This window comes from Galendromus occidentalis, unplaced genomic scaffold (genome assembly GCF_000255335.2).
Source record: "Galendromus occidentalis unplaced genomic scaffold, Mocc_1.1 scf7180000077446, whole genome shotgun sequence".
NCBI lineage: Eukaryota > Metazoa > Arthropoda > Arachnida > Mesostigmata > Phytoseiidae > Galendromus > Galendromus occidentalis.
The window spans coordinates 651087-670673 of record NW_003805434.1 but is presented as its reverse complement, the minus strand read 5'-3'; the positions used below and the strand labels follow the sequence as shown (position 1 = coordinate 670673).

The window sequence follows — 19587 nt, the reverse complement described above, 5'->3', positions numbered from 1 at the left end:
TTTTCACCTTCGGGCGAGTCAACGTCACACCATAAAATGCAGACCATTTCGTCCGAACAGTCCGAAGGGAACTTATGATGTCGTCCACTCGACAAGCACCCACAATTAGACTGATTCCGATCTGGAATCCGACTCTCTAGTACCTCCCCATCCTTAAAGCGACTCGGAAGGGCGAGGGATTCGGGGGTCTGATTAGAGCTCGAACCTTCCGGAACGATTTCTCACGCGACTCGACCCGAGCACAATCAGGGGTGAGGGGCGAGACCGGACTCACGGTGGGAGCTCTACTCAAGTTCACTCGAGTTGACCGATTATCAAATAGCGAGATCTAGCTTCCCGATACCGGCCCCGAGCTGAAGCCTCGTGGCGAGGCTCGGTTCCGCATTCACAGGCACAAATTTTAGGCTCGATCAGTCAGTCACGTCGGACGTCCGATATCAGGCTGGCATCACAGCCAAAGCTGGATGTCTATGTAGAAAGCCGAGCGAACAGCCGGGGCTCACAACGCACTGGAGAGAGGGTCGTCGCATCAGCGCAACGCGTTTTCCCGACGACACAGAGTCTCACTCTAAAAACTGTCACACGGAAAACACGCCGCCCGGCTGAAGCGAGAGAAGGAGTCGCCCATCGTCGTGAATCATTATTCCGGCTTCCTTCTCTCGTTTCTGACTCCGAAGGAGCAACTCTTGATTCCGGGACCCCCGTTCCATGGTCGGGATCGGGAGTCGATCTTCTCTGATGTTCTCTCACAAGAACGCATCTAGGGAGCCGTGACGTATTCCGATTCGACGGCGGCCGGGTACCGATGTCGTCGACTACTTCCCCAGAGTCGTATATTCATGCCTTGGATTTGTAACATTGCATCATTAACATACCGACCGGACAAGAGATCCAAAGTCAGCAAAATCAAGTATCATTTGCATTTATGGTGATCAACTCCGAGCAGGCGAATACAATCGCGCAGAAATGTAGCCGGTACTTCGTAGATGATATTCGGTACACTCCGTCACGCGCAGCTCCCATTTAACAAGCATGGTCACGCGCGTCATCAATGCGAACCCATTGATTTCGTCAACCTCCCTCAGTCAGCAAGCCGGAAGACTCAACAGCGACAAACACGCTAAAAACGTAACTGCTACCTCCAATGACTTCAACATGGACTTGAATGACGACTGAGAGCGGAAAAAAAACAATGAGCGAACGAGTAAACAGCAGCTTCATGCAGCCATTTAGGGGCGATGGTGGCCACTACGAACTACGACTAACATACATAAGTTGAAGACAAATCGTTGTTGGTCACTGCCAGGCGGGAGAGATTGCGAAGCTGGATCATGACGGTGATACAGGCTATTTCAGCCGTTGAATTCACTTCAAATCATTAAGCCGGACTTGCGACACCCTTCGAAGCCTCTCGACACCGATCACATCAACCTGAGAGGTGAATGGGGGCGGGGGCGGAACATGCGAGAAAAAAGCTACCTCCGTCAGGCTTTCGGGTTTCTCACATATGACGACTTATGTCTCATGTCCATTGGCTCAAATCGAGTATCAGATAGCCTTCGGCTGTCAGCTTGTGCCCACAGGAACTCCGGAGCGCCTCGATCCCTTCTCGATAGCCGGTCTTTAGGGTGGACCCGTGATCTGAATAATTATCTCGAAACGTGAAGTCCGAAAATAAATCTTCAGCTGAATCGAAGGGAACTACCTCCGAGAATTTGTCTCTCGGAGTCGAGCCGCTCGATCTTCGATGCTTCTATCGTTAATTTGCCCTCGTGGTCCGCGAAAGTGTCTTAGTAAGCTGAGCCTTTTCTTTTTCGCGGAGTTCGACATCTAATTGAAATCAAGCATGGGAATCGGGAGTCTTGCCGATCGAGCTTGGGATTCAGCATCGTATGCTTCTCCAGAAAAGCGCGGCTCCAAGATCCGAGGTGATTGCGTCAACGCGGCGTTCGTTGGCGGAAGACACCCATCATGAACCCATTGAACTTCCCAGAAATACCGGCGTTTCTCGTCTCCCGAAAATACGTCGGCCATTGCCGCCGCGGCCCTCGCGGCTCATGAGAAGTACTAGCGGACTTCAGAATCGATCAGCAAAGAGTCATGCAATCGGAAGTGCGAGGAAACGACGATGGACTCCGCCGCCGCGGTAGCAAGAGACCAAGAAGATATAAATGCCGAAAAGGAGCTCCACAAATGTTTCGTCGACATTATTTCCTCCTGATTCGATTCCGCTCCGCCTGAAGACGTGCGTTGGAGGATGGAGCTCCCTCAGAATATTTTCGACAGAAAAACATCCGCAGTACGGTGAAGGAGCCGGAAAACCACGATCTGAACGAGTTCGTTCACCGGGTCTTTCGTTCACGCTGCTTTCGGGTTCAATAGCTGCTTCGAAACTGCGCAGTTGTTCTTCCGGATCCACCTCGCTGCCGCTACCCGTTACCGCCGACGTGAAGCTTCGTCGAAGTAGCTCGATTAGAGCGCCCCGAAATCTTGCATGAGCATCAGGATCCGTACGTGTGATACGCATCGGAAATTGAATCGCTTCAATTCTGGACTTGAAGGGGGACCTCCTGGCGAGTCAGGGGGTGATTTCGCGGTCACTCGAGCCTGGTCTCTGGAGGATTCGGGAGAGTTTCCGAGCGATCTGGGGTTTCACATGCGATACACCCTTCGGAATCTGATGTTTATGCAACTCGTCCGACGTGGCTCGTGATTGAGATGTCGCCCCCCCCCCCCCAGCGAACAGCCGCGGGATAAGTCGACCAAATGCCATTAGAGAGCCAACTTTGCCCATGAGCAGCAAAAAAAAGATTCCCCAATTCATTTTCGCATATCCGAGGGAGGAATTCGACATCACGGCCCGATGATAACCGGATCGGGATACCGATCGGGTCGCGTAGCGCTTCTCGAGGACCGACTACAGATTTTTAGGCGGCGAGTAAGACCAGAGATGGCGGTGAGTGAGTAGGAATCGAAACTCCAAGAAGCAAACACGAATGTCTTTCGCACTCAAGGGTTCTTGAGATCTTGATCGGTCTCCGCTCGTGCACCCTCGACCCTCTTTTTCACTCCCAAACATCGCGAAAGAATTTTGAAAGCAGAATCAGCAGAATGATCAGATGAAGAGCGAAGAAGGTTGGTCACTGTTGATCATGGCTGCACGTGAATTGCTCTGGAAGCGAGCGGATCATTCGCGCACCTCCACATAGAACGCTCTCGGCAGGGCTCTAAATTCAGATCGCCACTATCGACCGTCCGCGCTCTATGAGATATCGAAACCGACATGCCGAAATCAGTGTAGGCGGGCACCCATCGAATAATCAGTCAGAATACCATGTGGCGCGACACCACACCGACCATGTGGTGGGTCACTTCCGCGCACTCCCTTTCTAGGTCTATCATACGAGATGGCCAATTAATGAGTTTGAGCTCTAGAAGCCTAACGTGAGCTGTCTGTTCTGTCCGTATGGCATGCTTCCTGATGCTAGACAGCTCGACACCTCTAGCAGTCTCTCTCTTCGCTCGTCTCAATAGCTCCGCTGTCGATTGAATCGCGCGCGTCGGAGACTACGCTCTCATCCGGCTGGTCTCAGGGTTGACGTAAAAGTCGTCATAGCCTCCACGACGTAGCAGTGTAGGTGTGGAGGAAGCTTGCTTTGGAATTTCGAGCTCCCCTATGATACAAGCCCACATTGGTAGCGTGACATCCCACTGCAGCAACGATCGCAACAATCGTCAAAAGCAACCTCACAAGGCCATCGGACCCGCACTTAGTCGCTTGCAGCTGCGAGGCCGTCGCGTCGGCTGCAAGACAAGGTCATCGTCATTCGATCGTCTCGACTCGACGTTGAAAACCTGGAGAAGCTTCGCTCCAAGGGATGCCTCGCGATCTCATCATTTTGCAACTCGTTGGCAGGTGCCCAGAACTCATATTCGATTCTTTTGCGTGTTCAATCCTCGTTTTGAATTCTCTCGTCTGGCGGTGACGAACAGATTTCATGGACTGTTCTCGTTTGCATGATGAGCTGGCGCCAAAAAACGCTCGCGAATCTTACAAGTTCCGCGCCCAAGTATTCCGACGGAGACCAAACGCACCCCGTTCATGATCTCATGGCCAGTATGTCCCCTCCCGATTGCAGACTGCGGAAGTCTCAGTCAGATCGCTTTGAAGGGAACATCTTTTTGCTTTCTCGTACAAGCCTCTAATTTCAGTTCTCGGCGCTTCGTTGCAGGGTAAAATATCCGAGGGATAAGGCAGTGCTGCCAGAGCGAGAAGGGTTGGATTCACCCTCGGATTCCTCCCGGCGCTGCGCAAGCATTTGCATGTCACGCCCGATTACCATTTTTAATTTAAATCATCCGGAACCATCCGCAATGGAAGCTCCCGCTCTTCCGAAAGAATAAAGACTAGTTTGTTGGATGCTTTCCTTCGCTAACCGAATCCACCCTCAAAATTATTCTCGGAGCCGCAGGCGGAGGTCCACCGCATGAAGACATCGCTCTCAGCGATCGAATCAGAATTCTAGCCCTTTCTAGCACAATACGCTCCAAATAATTCACTATCGATCGAGTCCTCCAGGTTTATTCAAAGCATCGAGAAAGGCTCCATGCCTTCAAAACTTATATTTTTCGTTCTTATCCCCGAGATATCAGTCGTCGGAGAAAATCGTGATCATGGAGGAAGACTTGCGTCGTTTCAACGCATCAACCAAGACTTGTCCACACCGAGGGTTCCCCTCTCCTCGATTTCCCATCCGGTTCTCCTCATCCGATTGAGATCGCTAATTATCATTACTCTCGATGGATGATCTCCGGAATCTCAAGTATAATTCACCAGTTTGGGTTTCGGTCGATCCCATCGCTACGAAAGAGGATCGCACTCCCGTGGACGCCTTGTTCTATCAAAGTTACCCATGATCTAGAGCAACATATGAGACGCAAAACGCAACGAACTCAAAACTAATGACGGATGGAGCGAGCCTTGTCACATCTCCGTGAACCGAAACCGAGTTCGAACCGTAGTGAGTGTATCGAATAGGAGAACAGGCAAATCAAACGATACAAACTGAAAGCCAAACTCGTTAGGCATATGTTAAATTGAGAACAGAAATAGAAGGGAAACTCTCACGCTGAATAGGAGGATAGATAAAAATCAAAGAGGATGAGAGAAGGAAAGCCGAAGGTTCGAAAGAAATGATCGATTCAAGCTACTCGGTATCTCGAAAAACTCAATTGGCCCATGAGAAGAAGCCCGTCTTACGGTCTCGGAAATAAACTTCGTGTCCCGCGATTCACGGGAAAAACCACGGCGTTTCATTATGAGATTCTGCGATTCTGCTCGGGCCGAAAAAGCAACTGATGAACGTAGTCACGGCGGGAGATACAGAGACAATTCGACATCCTCAGGAGTTCAATCAGCACAGGATGAAGATATGAAATATGTCCTTCTCGAAGGTGAAGATAGAAAAAGAAGCCGTTCCTTTCCCTGCCTGAAGAGTTTCAGGTGACCCACGTTCAATCTGTTGCTGTAACGACCAAGCGATTCATGGAAATGCTCTGGACGCCTCGATGGCCAACCCATCTCCGAAAGCATAGAGGTTTGAAGCTAAACAAACGAGAGTGTCCGAGAGGGAGGACGGAAGACTTCGAGAGCCAAGAGGGTCATCAGAACACCGTGAAGTTTCCTCTATCGGTGAACATAGATTCATTGATGATGCTACTGTTGTTGCTGACGGAATACAGCGATCTGCTGCGAGCGTCGCCTCAATAACGTACCTCGACTTTGAAACCGTGGTTTCCGATGCCCAGACGTACCTCCACTATACGCCTAAACTGCTACCACACAGTTTGACAGGAATCAAAGCTACGCCTCGGTTTCCAACTCCACCTCCAACGATAGTAACAACAGAGAACTACTACGAGCCAATAGCAGGCAGCAGAAAGGCAGCAGCAGCACAGCTAGCAGGAGGCATCAACAACAAACACACACAATACAACAGCTATCCTCCAGCGAACAACTGAAAGCACTCGCCGCCGTTTCGTCTGCTGTGGTACCTCGCAGCGGCCACCACAAAAGTACCACAGATTTCCGACCTCCAGCTCGGCTCGCCGCTGCCGCGGTCGGGGCCATTGACATCACTCAACCCGCGCGAGCTGAACCTACACTACATCTACGGAGCGCATAAAACGGATAGGAGTATCGAAGGCGCATTACTCGGGGAGGAATGCGAAACTCTGTCGATCGGCGACCAAAGAACAGGCGGATTTCCCAAGGATTCGACAATAACGAGTCGAACATCTATCAAAAGAATACCCCATTCGGCGGACTGTCGACATGCTCATGGAGGTGGACAGACTCGCATCGGTCCAAGCAAAACTCCGGAACACGTCAACTCATCCTTGAACATTCACAACCTCATACATGTAATTTCATGCATAGTGCGAGTCCCATCCCTTCGGCCTCCACGAGAGCCTCAGTCCTGAAACTCCACCGGTAGTCTCGGGATCCATGATTCCCCAAATATTCCTTTGCGATGTGTCGAGCGGTGAACAAGGTTGGCTACACGTAATCTTTCTTTCGAGCTTAGTCCCCGCGTCAGAGCAGCTCGATCTTCGATACAATCATGCGAATATATCCTCAATGAGGAGCAGCTCTTGGCCGATGCCCACCCGGTTGAGAACCTAGAGCTGTATTCGCGCCTATTCGCGCGATCTGAGCCGGATACCGAAAGTCCTACTCAGTATGTCCACGGACGTCGCACGCGCCAAGCTTATCCTCAGGGAGCCTATTTGCGGAGGTTGACTCACTCTTTGTCTGCGCAAATCCGGAAGATGGACATAACCACGAAACTTCGGTGAGCGTGAAAGAATTTCCAGTCGGTATCGAGTAATCTCGTCTTTCTGAGCTTCTCCCTATTAGGGCGACTCAACCGTTGCGAACCTCCGTTCCGCGCCTATGACGATACCTAGAATATTTCCTTCAGACATCTATCGACGAAAAATAAGTCTAAATCAGTCTGGGGTCTAGGAGTAATGATACCATGAAGAAATGAGGGTCTTGATCCCAACTTGAAACTCCGTATGTCTTCAACAATACAGGAAATATTCGCGTATACCGTAAGCATGGTTGGAGTATCGTTCGAATTCGCCGGACCCAGGCGGCCCACCGTGCAACATGTGACATGAGCCTCTCCGAAAACGGAGGTGGCTGTATCCGGAATCCGAATTCAACTCGAGATTCTCTCGGCCTCACTGGTCAATGCCTCCAGAGTGAGCGTCGATAGAGCTGGTCGCTCCGAACCTTCAGAGCTCGCTCGACCGCTCCGAACTTGATGTACCCACTCGCAGATGGACACCATCTGTCCCGTTAGAAATCCTCCATAGCGAGTGCGCGGGTCAGTGGCTCTGTCCCGTTAGGCCACTCTATGGTAGACCCTTGACTGACACATTATGAACTCACCATATTCTGTCGCGGCGAAATCTCCCCGAATGCTACTCTGACTGCGCACAATCTCTAGCCGGTACTTGTTCAAGTCTTTAGCCGGAGATAATCCCTCCACTACTCTGAACGTGAAGGGTGCTCCGTGCTCTCTCGTTCGAAATGTACCACAGAGCTGTGGCCAGCTTTGTGGCACCTTTCGGGAGATCGCGCAGTGAACGAACGGGACTGAGGGTCCACACGTGAGATGCTCGGTGGATAAAACCGCTGTCATAAAATATCTGCGCTGTGCTCACTATCTGAATTCCAACATGCGATCCTGAATGAGATCCTGACCCAGACAAGATGCGGGTGAGTGCAGAAAAGAGCGCAGGGAGCTTGTTATTCGCCTTCGGACAAAGTCCTCGAATCAACTGTCATACAGCCCGGCGATTCATTCGAACAGTTGTGAGATGTTTCCTGTTCCGCTAGGAAAGTTTGGAGCTCAACGATACGGATCCCTCGATGCAGAGCATACTGGGAATCGTTCTTGAATTTTTGCATCATAGGCATGCATGAATGAATCCCATCGGCAGCCTGCCATACTCAGTAATCAGTCGGGACCGCAAAAGAAAAGTGCCGGCTCAGGGAGTCAGCAGGGGATTCGAACTCAATGAGGTCGATGAAATATTATCTTGGATGGTCTCTCCATAGTTCTGCCGATCCCCAACATACATCGATCTCAAGCACAAGATAGCTGAGAAGGTTCGCAAAACCGCACAAAAGACTGACTTGCCCACCCGAGCCCTGCTCAGTTGTATATCCACAAATGATTGCCAACTCGATTTCACTCCAGTAAGTAGGACACTTTTTTTCCTCTCCTCTGGGTCTTCCCATGATTTCTGAAGTTCGTGTGCTTGACTTCGGTCCTCGGATTCCCACGGCAGATATCGAGATCTCTCAACGAGCAGGTATCTTCTCTCCGCAGGCTGCCGGAAGGCAACTCGAAACGGAAAACATCAACAGCCTGAAGCCCATATCGTCCGAGAATTTCACAGGGGAAGATCTCGCACGATGCATCTTGTCAAACAAAAATGTCACAAGCATCCTTCTCCACAATATCCCGACGCAGAAACTCGTCGTCGACTACAGCTCTCCAAACATAGCAAAGCCCTTCCACGTGGGTCACTTGAGATCAACGATATTGGGTAACTACCTGGCGAATCTGAAGCAGTATCTCGGCGATGAGGTCGTGCGCATCAACTACCTGGGAGATTGGGGAACGCAGTTTGGCATCCTGAGTGCAGCATTCCAACAGATCGGTTCGGAAGATCGTCTCAGGAAAGATCCTCTCAACCACTTGGTGGACGTTTATGTCAAGGGGAATAAAATGTCACAAGCTGACGAAGCCTTCAAACAACGAGCACTCGACGAGTTCGCCAAGTTGGAGGCTGACGAGAAAACAATCAAGGATTTCTGGTGGAAGATCCGGGACATCAGTCTCAAAGAGTACTTCAAAATTTACGCCAAGCTAGGAATAAAGTTTGATCTCATCCAAGGCGAATCGGCGCATCACAAAGATACTCTCGATCTAGTCGAATCTATGACGAGGGAGAAACTTCTAGTCGAAAAAGATGGACTCAGAGGTTTGATCACCGAAGCCGGGAAATTCGTTCCCCTAGTGAAATCCAACGGGTCAACTCTGTATCTGACCAGGGACATCTGCGCGGCCATCTCCCGGAAGAAAAAATTCAATGCCGACTCGCTGTTGTACGTGACAGATATCTCCCAGGCTGAGCATTTCCAGAATTTGGACGATTGTCTCAAAGTCCTCCGGAGAGGAGATTTTGACATCGTTCACGTAAAGTTCAGTAAGATCCCAGGCTTGAGCACGAGGGAAGGTCAGGTCGTGTTGCTGCAAGAAGTACTGGACGAAGCGGCGAGACGAGCCCTAGAGAGCATGAAGATCGCCCAGACGACGAAGGTGGCAGGGGAGGAGATGGAAAAGACAGCCTTCGATTTGGGCTTGTCAGCGCTCTTCGTGAAAACAATGGACTCTCGTCGACTAGGTCGGACAGCTCCATTCAACTGGGAGACTTGCTTCTCGTGGAAAGGTAACTCGGGGATCGCGCTACAGTACGCTCACGCGCGGATCTGCACTCTGCTGGAGACGAATAAGGTTCGTAGGACTTCTTGAAGTCGTACATTTCATGTGGAGGGACATCGATTCACTTGAGAAATTTCAACCTGGGGAAGCGAAGACGTGTTTAAGAGATCAATCGCCAAACACTGGAACGCCGTCACTGCTGGGGACTCCATTTTTTTTCTCTGTCTCAGGGCGTCGAGCCGAAATTCCATGAAGATCAGCTCTGCAAGCTTCTAGAAGATCCAAATATCCGAGAAGCCATTCTCCATCTGGCGCGCTTCGACGAGTGTTTGTTGCGGAGCGATACTTCTCTCGAATCTTGTGAATTGGTTCTCTACTTGTTCCAGCTGAGACATGTGATCAACAGAACATTTAAGTGAGAATTCCTTCGGTCAATTTACTCTTCCCTGATCTTCGCTTCTCCAGTACAAACTTTCATCCCATTAATTTTTCCAGGAGCGCGCGAGTCAAAGACGAAATTCTCCAACTAGCCGAGATGCGTTTGCTCGTACTCGTCAGACTCCAGGAAGCTCTAGCGGAAGGTTTACGATTATTGGGACTCCGACCTGTGAAGAAAATGTGAACAGGACTCTGTCGTCAACGACTCCTTTACCTTGTAGAGTATTTTTATACGCAGTCATGCGGCTGTTCTTGTTGAATAATAATCGTGAATCGAGCAGAGCCTGCCGCCTATTCCTTTTTCATCTGCGAACTGAATCGGTAGGGCCAGCGTGTAGATATTCCAGCGAAATCCAACTGTGGCCGGCACATGTGAGGATTCACCGCAGAGGACGCAGACATGTTTTCATTCGAATAGTCCACGAGGAGAGTCACTCACTCCCTGTCTCAACCGTTTTCGCTCGACTCGTCGAGAACGATATGTTTCAAAGCATGCTCCGATCACAGGACCCCTGCCGCGGCTTTTACCAGTGTCTCGGAAGGATTCATTGAGCGAATTTCATGACGCTTCCACCATCAATTTATATGACCAGCTTCTTTAATCCGTGATGCTATATGCGGAAGGTAGCGAAGGTCGTCGACTCTGCGGTTCCCCGTGGCAGTTTAGAAAAAAATCCGACGCTTAAACATCCGTCTCCGCCTGAAAATGGCAGCATACGGCGTAGCTCTTGATGACGTATGGACGGCCTTGAAGAGCAAGAAACGGACGTAGTTGCAACGTACGCCCGTCCCGTCGACATGCTCATCCGCAAATCAAGCTAAAGTTCATGGAGCAAACTACAGACGCACTCGTGTAAACCTCGACGAGTCTTCAGCAAGGCGTATAATTACGAAAGGTTCAAAGTCGATAACCATAAAGAAGTTTCACACTCTGCCCTGGAGGGAATACATCTGGTCGCTAGGTACCTCCGAATGCGGATAAACGTGGCCACGACTCTCGATGAGCGTTTCATGGCTTTGTGTCGGAACAATCAAGTTTGGCCAGGGACGTCCGGGCAGAAATAAAATCTCCACCGGCACTTCTTACCGGATACTCCGACGCAAAATCCATGGAATATCCGAACGCGAGACGCAACGTTGTGAATTGCGGTCGCTACTCCGTGCCTTCGAAACTCAAAATTCGACTCCGAAGACTCCGTGTTTGAGCCGCATCGGGTGCTGGAGGGCACCGGAGGAGTCGCAGTTCGCGGCTTCGCCTAGGATTATGATGTTCCAGCTTGTTTGCTCAGCTTTTCTCTCTAAGGCTCTAAGCGGCCGAATACGGGTCCCTCGGCGATTCGGAACCACCGACCAATCGAAATCGCACTGGAAACCAATTTCTCTGACGGAGATTTCTCCGGAGCTGATGATTGATTGATTGAATTGCGACGAGATTCTTCGCCCCCTCGCTTTCTAAGAACGAATCATTCTGCTGGGAGGAATGCCCGCGGATCGGATGGAAATTCAGGAGGACAAATCATGGAACGGCTGCATTCTTTATCGCAATATCGCTATCTCTTGTCAGCGAAGCGGTGCTGACGCGGTCGTCGAAGCGATATACTGCAAGCCGTATGTGCGCAGTCAGACCCAGAGTGGAAGTCAAGCCGTGTGGAGCATTGGAAGCGCATTGCGTCGCGTCAACTTCCAGCTATACTGCTCACGTTCTACTTGATTAGAGGATCTTTCTTTCTCTAAGGACAAGGTCACGAACATTCGTGCGAGAAATTGATACGGGAGAATCCTCGCAGCTGTAGCCGCCAGAGTTCGATCTCCGGTCTAAGATTGCGTCTCGATGGCTTTTTGTCTCATCTTGGAGACCGATTCAGCAGCGATCCGCATGCGGCCGAAAATTTCAACGTCGCGTAAGAGAGGCCCGATCAAGCGATACATCTGCCACGGATCGAAATGCATGCTCTCGATTGTCGAGAGCAGGACTCCCGTCCTGGGACCTTAGCCAGACGTCGCATCCCAGGGATACACATTATTCGGACTCAGAAATGGGATAAGTCGACATTCGGCATGATCGAGAGCCGTGAAGGGAAAGAAGTTTGTTGAACAACTGCGTGACGATATAATTTACACTGGCTATTGTTGCCACAGTCGCTCATCGGTCTCTCTGTGTCGCTCGCATCGAGAGGCAGAGCTCTTTCGGCTCGGAGCTCTCTCGAATTCCCGAATATCTCGTTCCGACGAAGCATGACTTTCAATACATCAACGACTCAGATACCGCCGCACGGAACTCGCTTCCGACACATGGAAATAAGTCTGTCATTCCGCTGTAATGACTATCGCGGAACCAAGCTCGCTAATCGATTGCTCTTGAAGCGTTTCCGTGGACTATTCTCCACGGCAGTAACCGACTCACTGACTGCTGTAATTCATTCTCACAGAGCTGAAACATGACTCACCATTCGCTCGGGTCGCATTCCCATGCGAACCATGTTGGCGTGCCATTGATGGTACTGTAGATGGAAGGCGTGCAACTTCGCCAGCGGAGAAACGGGATGAAGTCTTCTCGGGAGGCAAGGCACAAGCGGATGCGGCAGAGACCGGAAAACGTCCCTGGGATTGAGCATGGCAGCTCGATTCGAGCTTGACGATTCGCACAAGAATCTAGCTTCAGCTTTCCCACCGTAAAAACCAAAAGATGATGTCCGAGCGCTGTATTCGCTCTATTACTCTTTTTCCTCCGTACGGAGAACGCTCAAGAACCGCAGAGATACTCCTGCTCGGTCTTCTCAGCCCCCATGCGATTTCCGGAAATTTTGGGGCAAGAGAAGGCAGATCTTCGAAAAGCACTTTGGTGATTTTCTAGTCCTTATAGTTGTCGGATCACGACGTTCTCTCTGATTGGCATCCCTCTTGGTGAGCGCGAGTTTTCGGATGTCACTCGATTTTCACCGATCGCAAGCGCCGTTTGCGCTGTATTCGAGTGGGCGCTGAGAAGTCCCTCGGACGTTGCTTTCCAATCGGACAGCTTGTTCAATGGAGAGAACGTTACCGGATCAACGTCGTTGCTGGCCTGCGACCAGACTACGGATCGACGAGCTGACGGGGAACAAGAATCGAAGCACAAGTAGATCTCCAGCCGGTCGAGAAGGAACAGCGAAACTGCTGAGCGACGAGGTCACTTCACAACAGGTCTCAGATTTGATTACGATCCGATTTTCCCGGGGGACGCGGTCCCCTGATTCCCCCGAGCGTTTCCTCTCGAATCGGCGAGGCTGAGTGCGTATTCGATCGGGACAGAAGTTCCACGAAAATCACAAAGATCGCCAGTGGCTGGAAGCGAATCCACGGCAACACTCCTCGAAGAAACTACCAGCTGCTTGTCTGACTGACTGGCTGAGTGACTGACTGACTGACTAGCTGGCTCTCTTGCTTGCTTGGACTGGCTTCCCTAGACTAGCAGAACGGGCCGCTATGCACCTAGACACAACGCTCCTAGGCTCCTACAGAGCGCCGCCGAGGACCAGTCCAGTCGAACGTGGCCACTCGCTCAGCTGTCAGAGCACTCCGTCCGAATTCGTCGATTCCAGTGGCAAGAAGAGATTCGTTTTCGGAGTGAGCTAGAGTACGATTATTGGGGACGATCTGCTCAGGCGTCGAATATCGAATACCATGATACAGCTCGCTAGATTCCTCACATCGAAGACCTCCCCACAGACTTGCGCTCACAGAAACAACGCCGACACTTACCTCTTCGAATTCGATTGATGCTCGAAAGAGCGCACAGTAGTGCAAGTGGCCGTGACGTCGGCGTAAGACGCCCTCTGCTTGAGTTATGGTAACGGCGGCGGCTCGGCAGGTCGATCGGTAGCTAATGATGTATTTTTCCTGGAAGATCATCAAAGCTAAGTCACTCGGAGGGTTTCTCTCGGATTGATGTTCCTGTTGAAGACTTAAAGGTCATCGGCCCTGTCGGGAGAGAAAATTCCAAGGACAGCTCGAGGTCTCACCGAGCGAATGTGAATTAAGTGAGCCTGGACGATCGAGAGCGAGATATCGAATAATTCCACTGAGGAGTCCCTCGTTGATGGCATCGGGATACAGATCCGCCGTTCGATAGGATATATTTGAGTGAGCCGTTCACGAGTGAGATTGGCGGAAGTAATCGGCGAGGTCAACTCCCTAGAATCTTAGAATAACAATGCACGAATATGATCGGAATACCAAACGGATCCTTCTTTGACTTGGAGTTCGAACGAGCTGCCTCGACGGCATGGTGGAATGAGGGTAAGCATTCACATGAGCTCTCGTTATGCTGCAACGATTTTCCCATCTTCGCAAAAGGAAATACTGAAGTGACGTTTGTTTCGGGGGACTCAGAAGCCAGCATACGATGCGAACCCTTCTATCGTCGTCGGAAGCTAACGAGAACCTGCTGTGAGCTGATTTGAATGACGTTTGTTGTATGAATTCCCGATCCGTTGAGTTTATTTCGTGTGACGCCGGGACGGAGATCGGGAGAGGCTTCCCGTCGTCTTCATCATCAATACTCTAACCCCGTTCGCCCATTCGGGACTGTTTCGTGCCTTCTCGCCTGGGCTCTCGGGATATTCCAGAGGATAGACGAAAGTCCTGGACGGTACTTCTCCCATGCACGAGCTTCATCGAGACGCGTTCATGGCCGGTCACGCTTGTGAATGAGCCCTCCATATATCAGAAGGTTCAATGGCCTTTTCGCAAGGTGATCGAAAGGCCTATAATTAATGAGTGGGCTCAGAGCTGAGGTTCGGAAGCGTCTCGTTCACTTCAAAGGGTCTATCGAGCCTCCGTTCCGTGGGTCAGAATCCCTGAGGCATTTATTATAATCAGTATGTGTATATTCATCTGGGGGTCTTGCGCTTCGTGGCTAGGGACCCCGAGAACGCCGGAGAAGAGAAAGACGGATGAATATCGTCCCCTGTGATAGGATAAAAGAGAATCATTGATCCGGGAAGTCCCGGGACCCGATTCCTGATTCGAGTGTTCCTGATTTCCTGTGCCTGATTCCTACGCCTGATTCCTACGCCTGATTCCTACGCCTGATTCCTACGCCTGATTCCTGTGCCTGATTCCTATGCCTGATTTCCCTCTGGATTGGACTGTCTGGACTGGCCCTGGCTCTCTTCCACACTCTTACAATGGCCTTCTCGATGGTCCGGACCTTCGTCTCGAAAGAGTCAAAAGGCCACGTGAGCATTATTTGGACAGCTTGCAATCGGATTCGGCGCCGCGAGCAGGATAGCGCTTCTCCCACGGCGTTGTGACAGATTATTGTCTGGGACATTACGCAAACACCCTCCACGGCGGTGAAGGTGCCACCAGGAGCTGACAGAAATCCCCGTCTAGAACAAGCATCAGGACTATCTGATTCGGAGCTTCCGGAATATGTGAGCTCGATAGCGTTCTCCATACAGAAACTCTCTTTCAGGCTAGCGGACGCGAGGCGGCATTTGCAATCACGCATATAATTTCTGGCATCCAAATGGCTATCTCCAGGCTTCAGAGTTCTTTTCTTTCCCACTTGATTTCACTGAGCTCATAGGGAACAATTCCTGCAGTGAAACGTGAAAGGCTCCTCGTATAGGACCGGGCCGCATAGGCGAATCGGACTTGGAGCAATACTCAGGTATCGTCGCTGAGCAGCTCCTCGCGCATTGGTACGGATGAATGGATATCGATGTATCGATTGACGAACTATCAAACCAGATTCACTGGAGGGAGCGACCCGGTTCTTTCTCCACTCCAACAGTGCGGGGTATTTGTACCGTATGGCCCGCTCAATCCACCTGCCGCGTGACCAATCGGTGCGATCTGGGAGCGTCATATGCTCATTGTCGGACCCGAGCTACTGAGAGGGAAAACGTTTCCGAATGGGCTCCTCCTGGCCCAGAAACATCGGCGGCTCCGACTTCCACACTCACATCCTCGCCCGCGAAACAAGTACGATAAGGGGCACCGCTTCCATTTCGTCAAATTACAAGGTGGGGCAGTATATTCTCCCCATTTTGTTTTGCTCATGGAATCCGAACCATGAGGGCTAGCGAAGTTCTGTTTACGACGAAATGTTAAGGAGGACTCGCCCTGTCCGGAAAAAAATCATTTGGTCCGTCATCTCCAAGCTGGAGAACAAGGATCCGCCGGAAAGCGAGGAAAATGGGTTTTCCCGCAGAAATCAATACCGAGCTTTATGAGGATGACGTTAACGGAACTTCAAAAAGTCAACTTTGAACGTTTACCCGGTGAGGAGTCTCGGACCAGAGGGTTTTTTTCTGAAACTGCAAATCCTCGTGGTCATTCTAATGCAAACAGAATTCCGCTTGCCGCCTTGGCTCGTATTTCATGGGGATCATTCAAAATGGGGAATTTATACTGCCCCACCCTGTAGGTTATCCGGATTAGGGATTTCATCTCGGTCGCCGACATAATGCGCAATTTCCGGCGTTTATCCGCCCGGATGCATCTGCGCTTCGAATGCTTCCCAAAATGCAATCAACACGAACTGGAACATCAAATGGGAATTGTCATCGGATTTGAAATTTCCCACGCCAGAATCTAGAACGGTGCGCATCTCATGTGTCCGATTTTTATCCATCACAAGCGCGATTCTCGAAATCAGGCTCGGTTTAGGAGGACCCAATGGGGGTAAGAGTCGAGCGAATCAATCGTCGAAACGAATTCAGAAACGGAATTCCCTCACTGTTGCAGCTTGTCGCATCCCGTGGATGGTGGTAGCATGCTGAGACCATACAGGGGTCTTCAAGCAGATGGTCGGAACGAAACTAAGATTTTCCCTCTAATCTTGGCTGGACCAGTGATGCGCATGCGTGCCTCTGAAGACAACGATGGGCTCATGTTGCTTATCATTGTTCGACAAGTGCAGACGGAAATATCGTACCACTGAGGCACGACTCGACTGTCTGAGGCACCGTCCGAAGCCGGAATCTTACGGAATCGCGCCACTCTCCGAGGAAGAAAAGATAGCGTATCGAGAGACTCACAAGAATTATCTCGTAAGAGCGAAACAGCTCGTCGAATTGAAGCTTGGAGCAAACAGCTGTCCGAGAGTAGACATTGAAAATTTTTCCATAAGCGGGAGTTTGGGCAGAGGATCCTTCGGTCTCGTGGTCCTCGGCAGGTACAACGAGACCGGAGTGGATTACGCAATCAAAATTCAACGAAAAGCGGAAATCGAGCGCGCGCGCAGGATCGCTGAGACGGTCCAGGAGAAAAACATCCTATACGCGGCGGCGAGCGACTTCGTAATTCGTTTGGAGTTCGTTTCTCAAGACACATCGAATCTGTACATGATAATGGATTATTCGAGCTACGGTGATCTGAGTCGTTGCACGGTCGACAACCCCGCATGGACCCCGACGGAGGCGGGCGTCAAACTGTGGATGGCTCAAATCGCTCTCGGTTTGGAGTATCTGCATAACTCGGATATCGCGCTGCGCGATCTCAAACCAGAAAACTGTATAATGTTCGCGGATGGATATCTCAAGCTGAGTGATTTCGGCGTCGCGAAAATAGTTCACAGCAGCACATACACAATGTGCGGTACGTTGGCATACATAGCGCCAGAAGTTATGCTGAAGAAGGGGCATCGGACAGCCGTTGATTGGTGGGCTTTCGGTGTGATCCTCAGCGAGTTGATGCAGAAAAAAAGGCTGTTCTCGAAGTCGGTCAATGGAATCCTCGGCGACATCGCAACGCAGGAGAGAATCTTAAGCAGTCCTGTCAGATCGCTTATCCAGCAGCTTCTGCAAATACCACCGGAACGGCGGCTCGGTAATTTGCCTGGCAAGGCCGAAGATGTGAAGGAGCATCCCTGGTTCGAAGACATAAATTTCCAGGACGTTTTGACGAAGCAATACAGAATAGCGCTCACATGCGAACCATTCGCTCCTAAAGAGGTGGATCACAGGACGATTTTCGGGGACGAACGAACGGAAGACCCTCACCGAAAGGCTTACGAAGGCTTCTGAATAAAACGAAATTCCTCCTGATTCAAGGTCGGTCGATCCGGCTGAGACTCCATCGCAGAGGATCAGTTCAGGACCCGGAACATGAACGCCGTCATCGCGTCGGCTGTGAGCTGTGAGGTGTGAGGCCATTCGGGAATTAGAGTTCATTTCGACTACCCTGGGTCGTGTCCGAAATCCGAGATACGAAGCCGATTCGGTGCTCCTGCGATTCCCTTTCTTCCGGGTCGCGCATGGTTCAGCCGGAACCTTCCCCTTCCCCCTCCCGTTGAGACTGAGGTGAATGGATGAGAGTCTCAGGAGAACGACTCCCGTGACTCATTCATGCGAAGATAACGATGGGTTCGGTTCTTTCCACCTTGTCAGATTATCCGGGCAAGGTCCTTGAGGCATGTCAGCGATTTGTTCCGTCTCCCCTTCACGGCGATGAAGCGCCCCCGAGCATCGAGCAGAAGACAAGCTACCGTCAGATCGATGGAGGATCAACTCGAGGAGCATACGAACAATATATCAAATCCAGGGAGAGAGATGTTCTCGCCAAATTGAACAAATGTACTTGTCCGAAAGTGAATATAGACGATTTCAGGCTTGGGAAGAAACTGAATGAGGGCTCTTTCGGGGTCGTCGCCATCGGCAGATATGTAAAGGATGACGTAGTGTACGCGATCAAAATTCAACGCAAAGCCAAAATCGCTGAAGAAAACCGATACGCCGACGTTCTCCGGGAGAAAGAAGTTCACTTCGCGTCAGCGAGCGCTTACGTAGTCGAGCTAAAGTTCGTTGCCCAGAACGAGGAAAATGTTTTCCTGATCATGGAATTATCGCCCTACGGTGATATGGACAGATGCGTTGTCCGTAACGCCGACTGGCTCCCGAACGAGGCGGAAGCGAAGATCTACGCGGGTCAGATCGTTCTCGGTCTACAGTTCCTCCACCGATTCAATATTCTGTTCCGCGATCTCAAGCCGGCCAACATTCTCGTCTTCCCGGAGGGCCTCCTCAAACTTGGGGACTTCGGCTTAGCGAGATTCTCCCTAGGTAGAGCTTACACTTATTGCGGTACTCTTGCCTACATGGCGCCCGAAATGATCCAGAGGAAGCCTTACAGAACGGCCATCGATTGGTGGGCGTTCGGTGTCTTACTATACGAAATGCTGCACGAACTCCTCCCCTTCAAAGCCGAGCCAGGGGCTCGTAATCGCGATGAGAGTCTCGGGGAGAGAATAATCGACGGGAAATTCGTATTCCATGCTGAACGCGACTTGAGCGAACATGTCAGAAGTTTGATCGAGCACCTACTCAACACGAATCCCAACAGGCGTCTCGGAAACCTGGCAGGCGGAGTGGAGGACATCAAAGGACACCCATGGTTCGAGGACATCGACTTCGATGATTTGTTCCGCGGGAAATACAAGCTGAAAGTTTCTTCTCAACCGATCAAAGCGCAAGAGGCGAACCGCTTTGAGCTCTTCGGGGAGCAGCGCCCAAAATCTCAAAAAGTCGTCGAATTCGAGGGATTTTGATCCAGTGGTGTCTAAAGGGAACCCGCAGACCGATACCCCCGGTTCTCGATTGGCCGCTTCGGGCTCTATGTGACTCTCGCATGTCGAGCCGCT

General features: G+C 51.0%; 2 protein-coding genes across 2 annotated transcripts; both read left to right on the top strand.

The window, feature by feature from the left end:
• The first annotated feature begins 7783 nt into the window (after positions 1-7783).
• ArgRS-m (arginyl-tRNA synthetase, mitochondrial) lies at positions 7784-10238 on the top strand. The gene is made up of 5 exons (XM_003743426.2): positions 7784-7789; positions 8132-8272; positions 8406-9596; positions 9755-9939; positions 10020-10238. Exons 1-5 carry the CDS (start codon positions 7784-7786, stop codon positions 10144-10146), a joined length of 1650 nt encoding a protein of 549 aa, XP_003743474.2. The 3' UTR covers positions 10147-10238.
• Positions 10239-10668: 430 nt separating this feature from the next.
• Positions 10669-19494, top strand: LOC100908979 (ribosomal protein S6 kinase 2 beta-like). The gene is made up of 5 exons (XM_003743479.2): positions 10669-10698; positions 10806-10997; positions 11583-11635; positions 17086-17902; positions 18304-19494. Exons 1-5 carry the CDS (start codon positions 10669-10671, stop codon positions 19492-19494), a joined length of 2283 nt encoding a protein of 760 aa, XP_003743527.2.
• Positions 19495-19587: the final 93 nt, after the last annotated feature.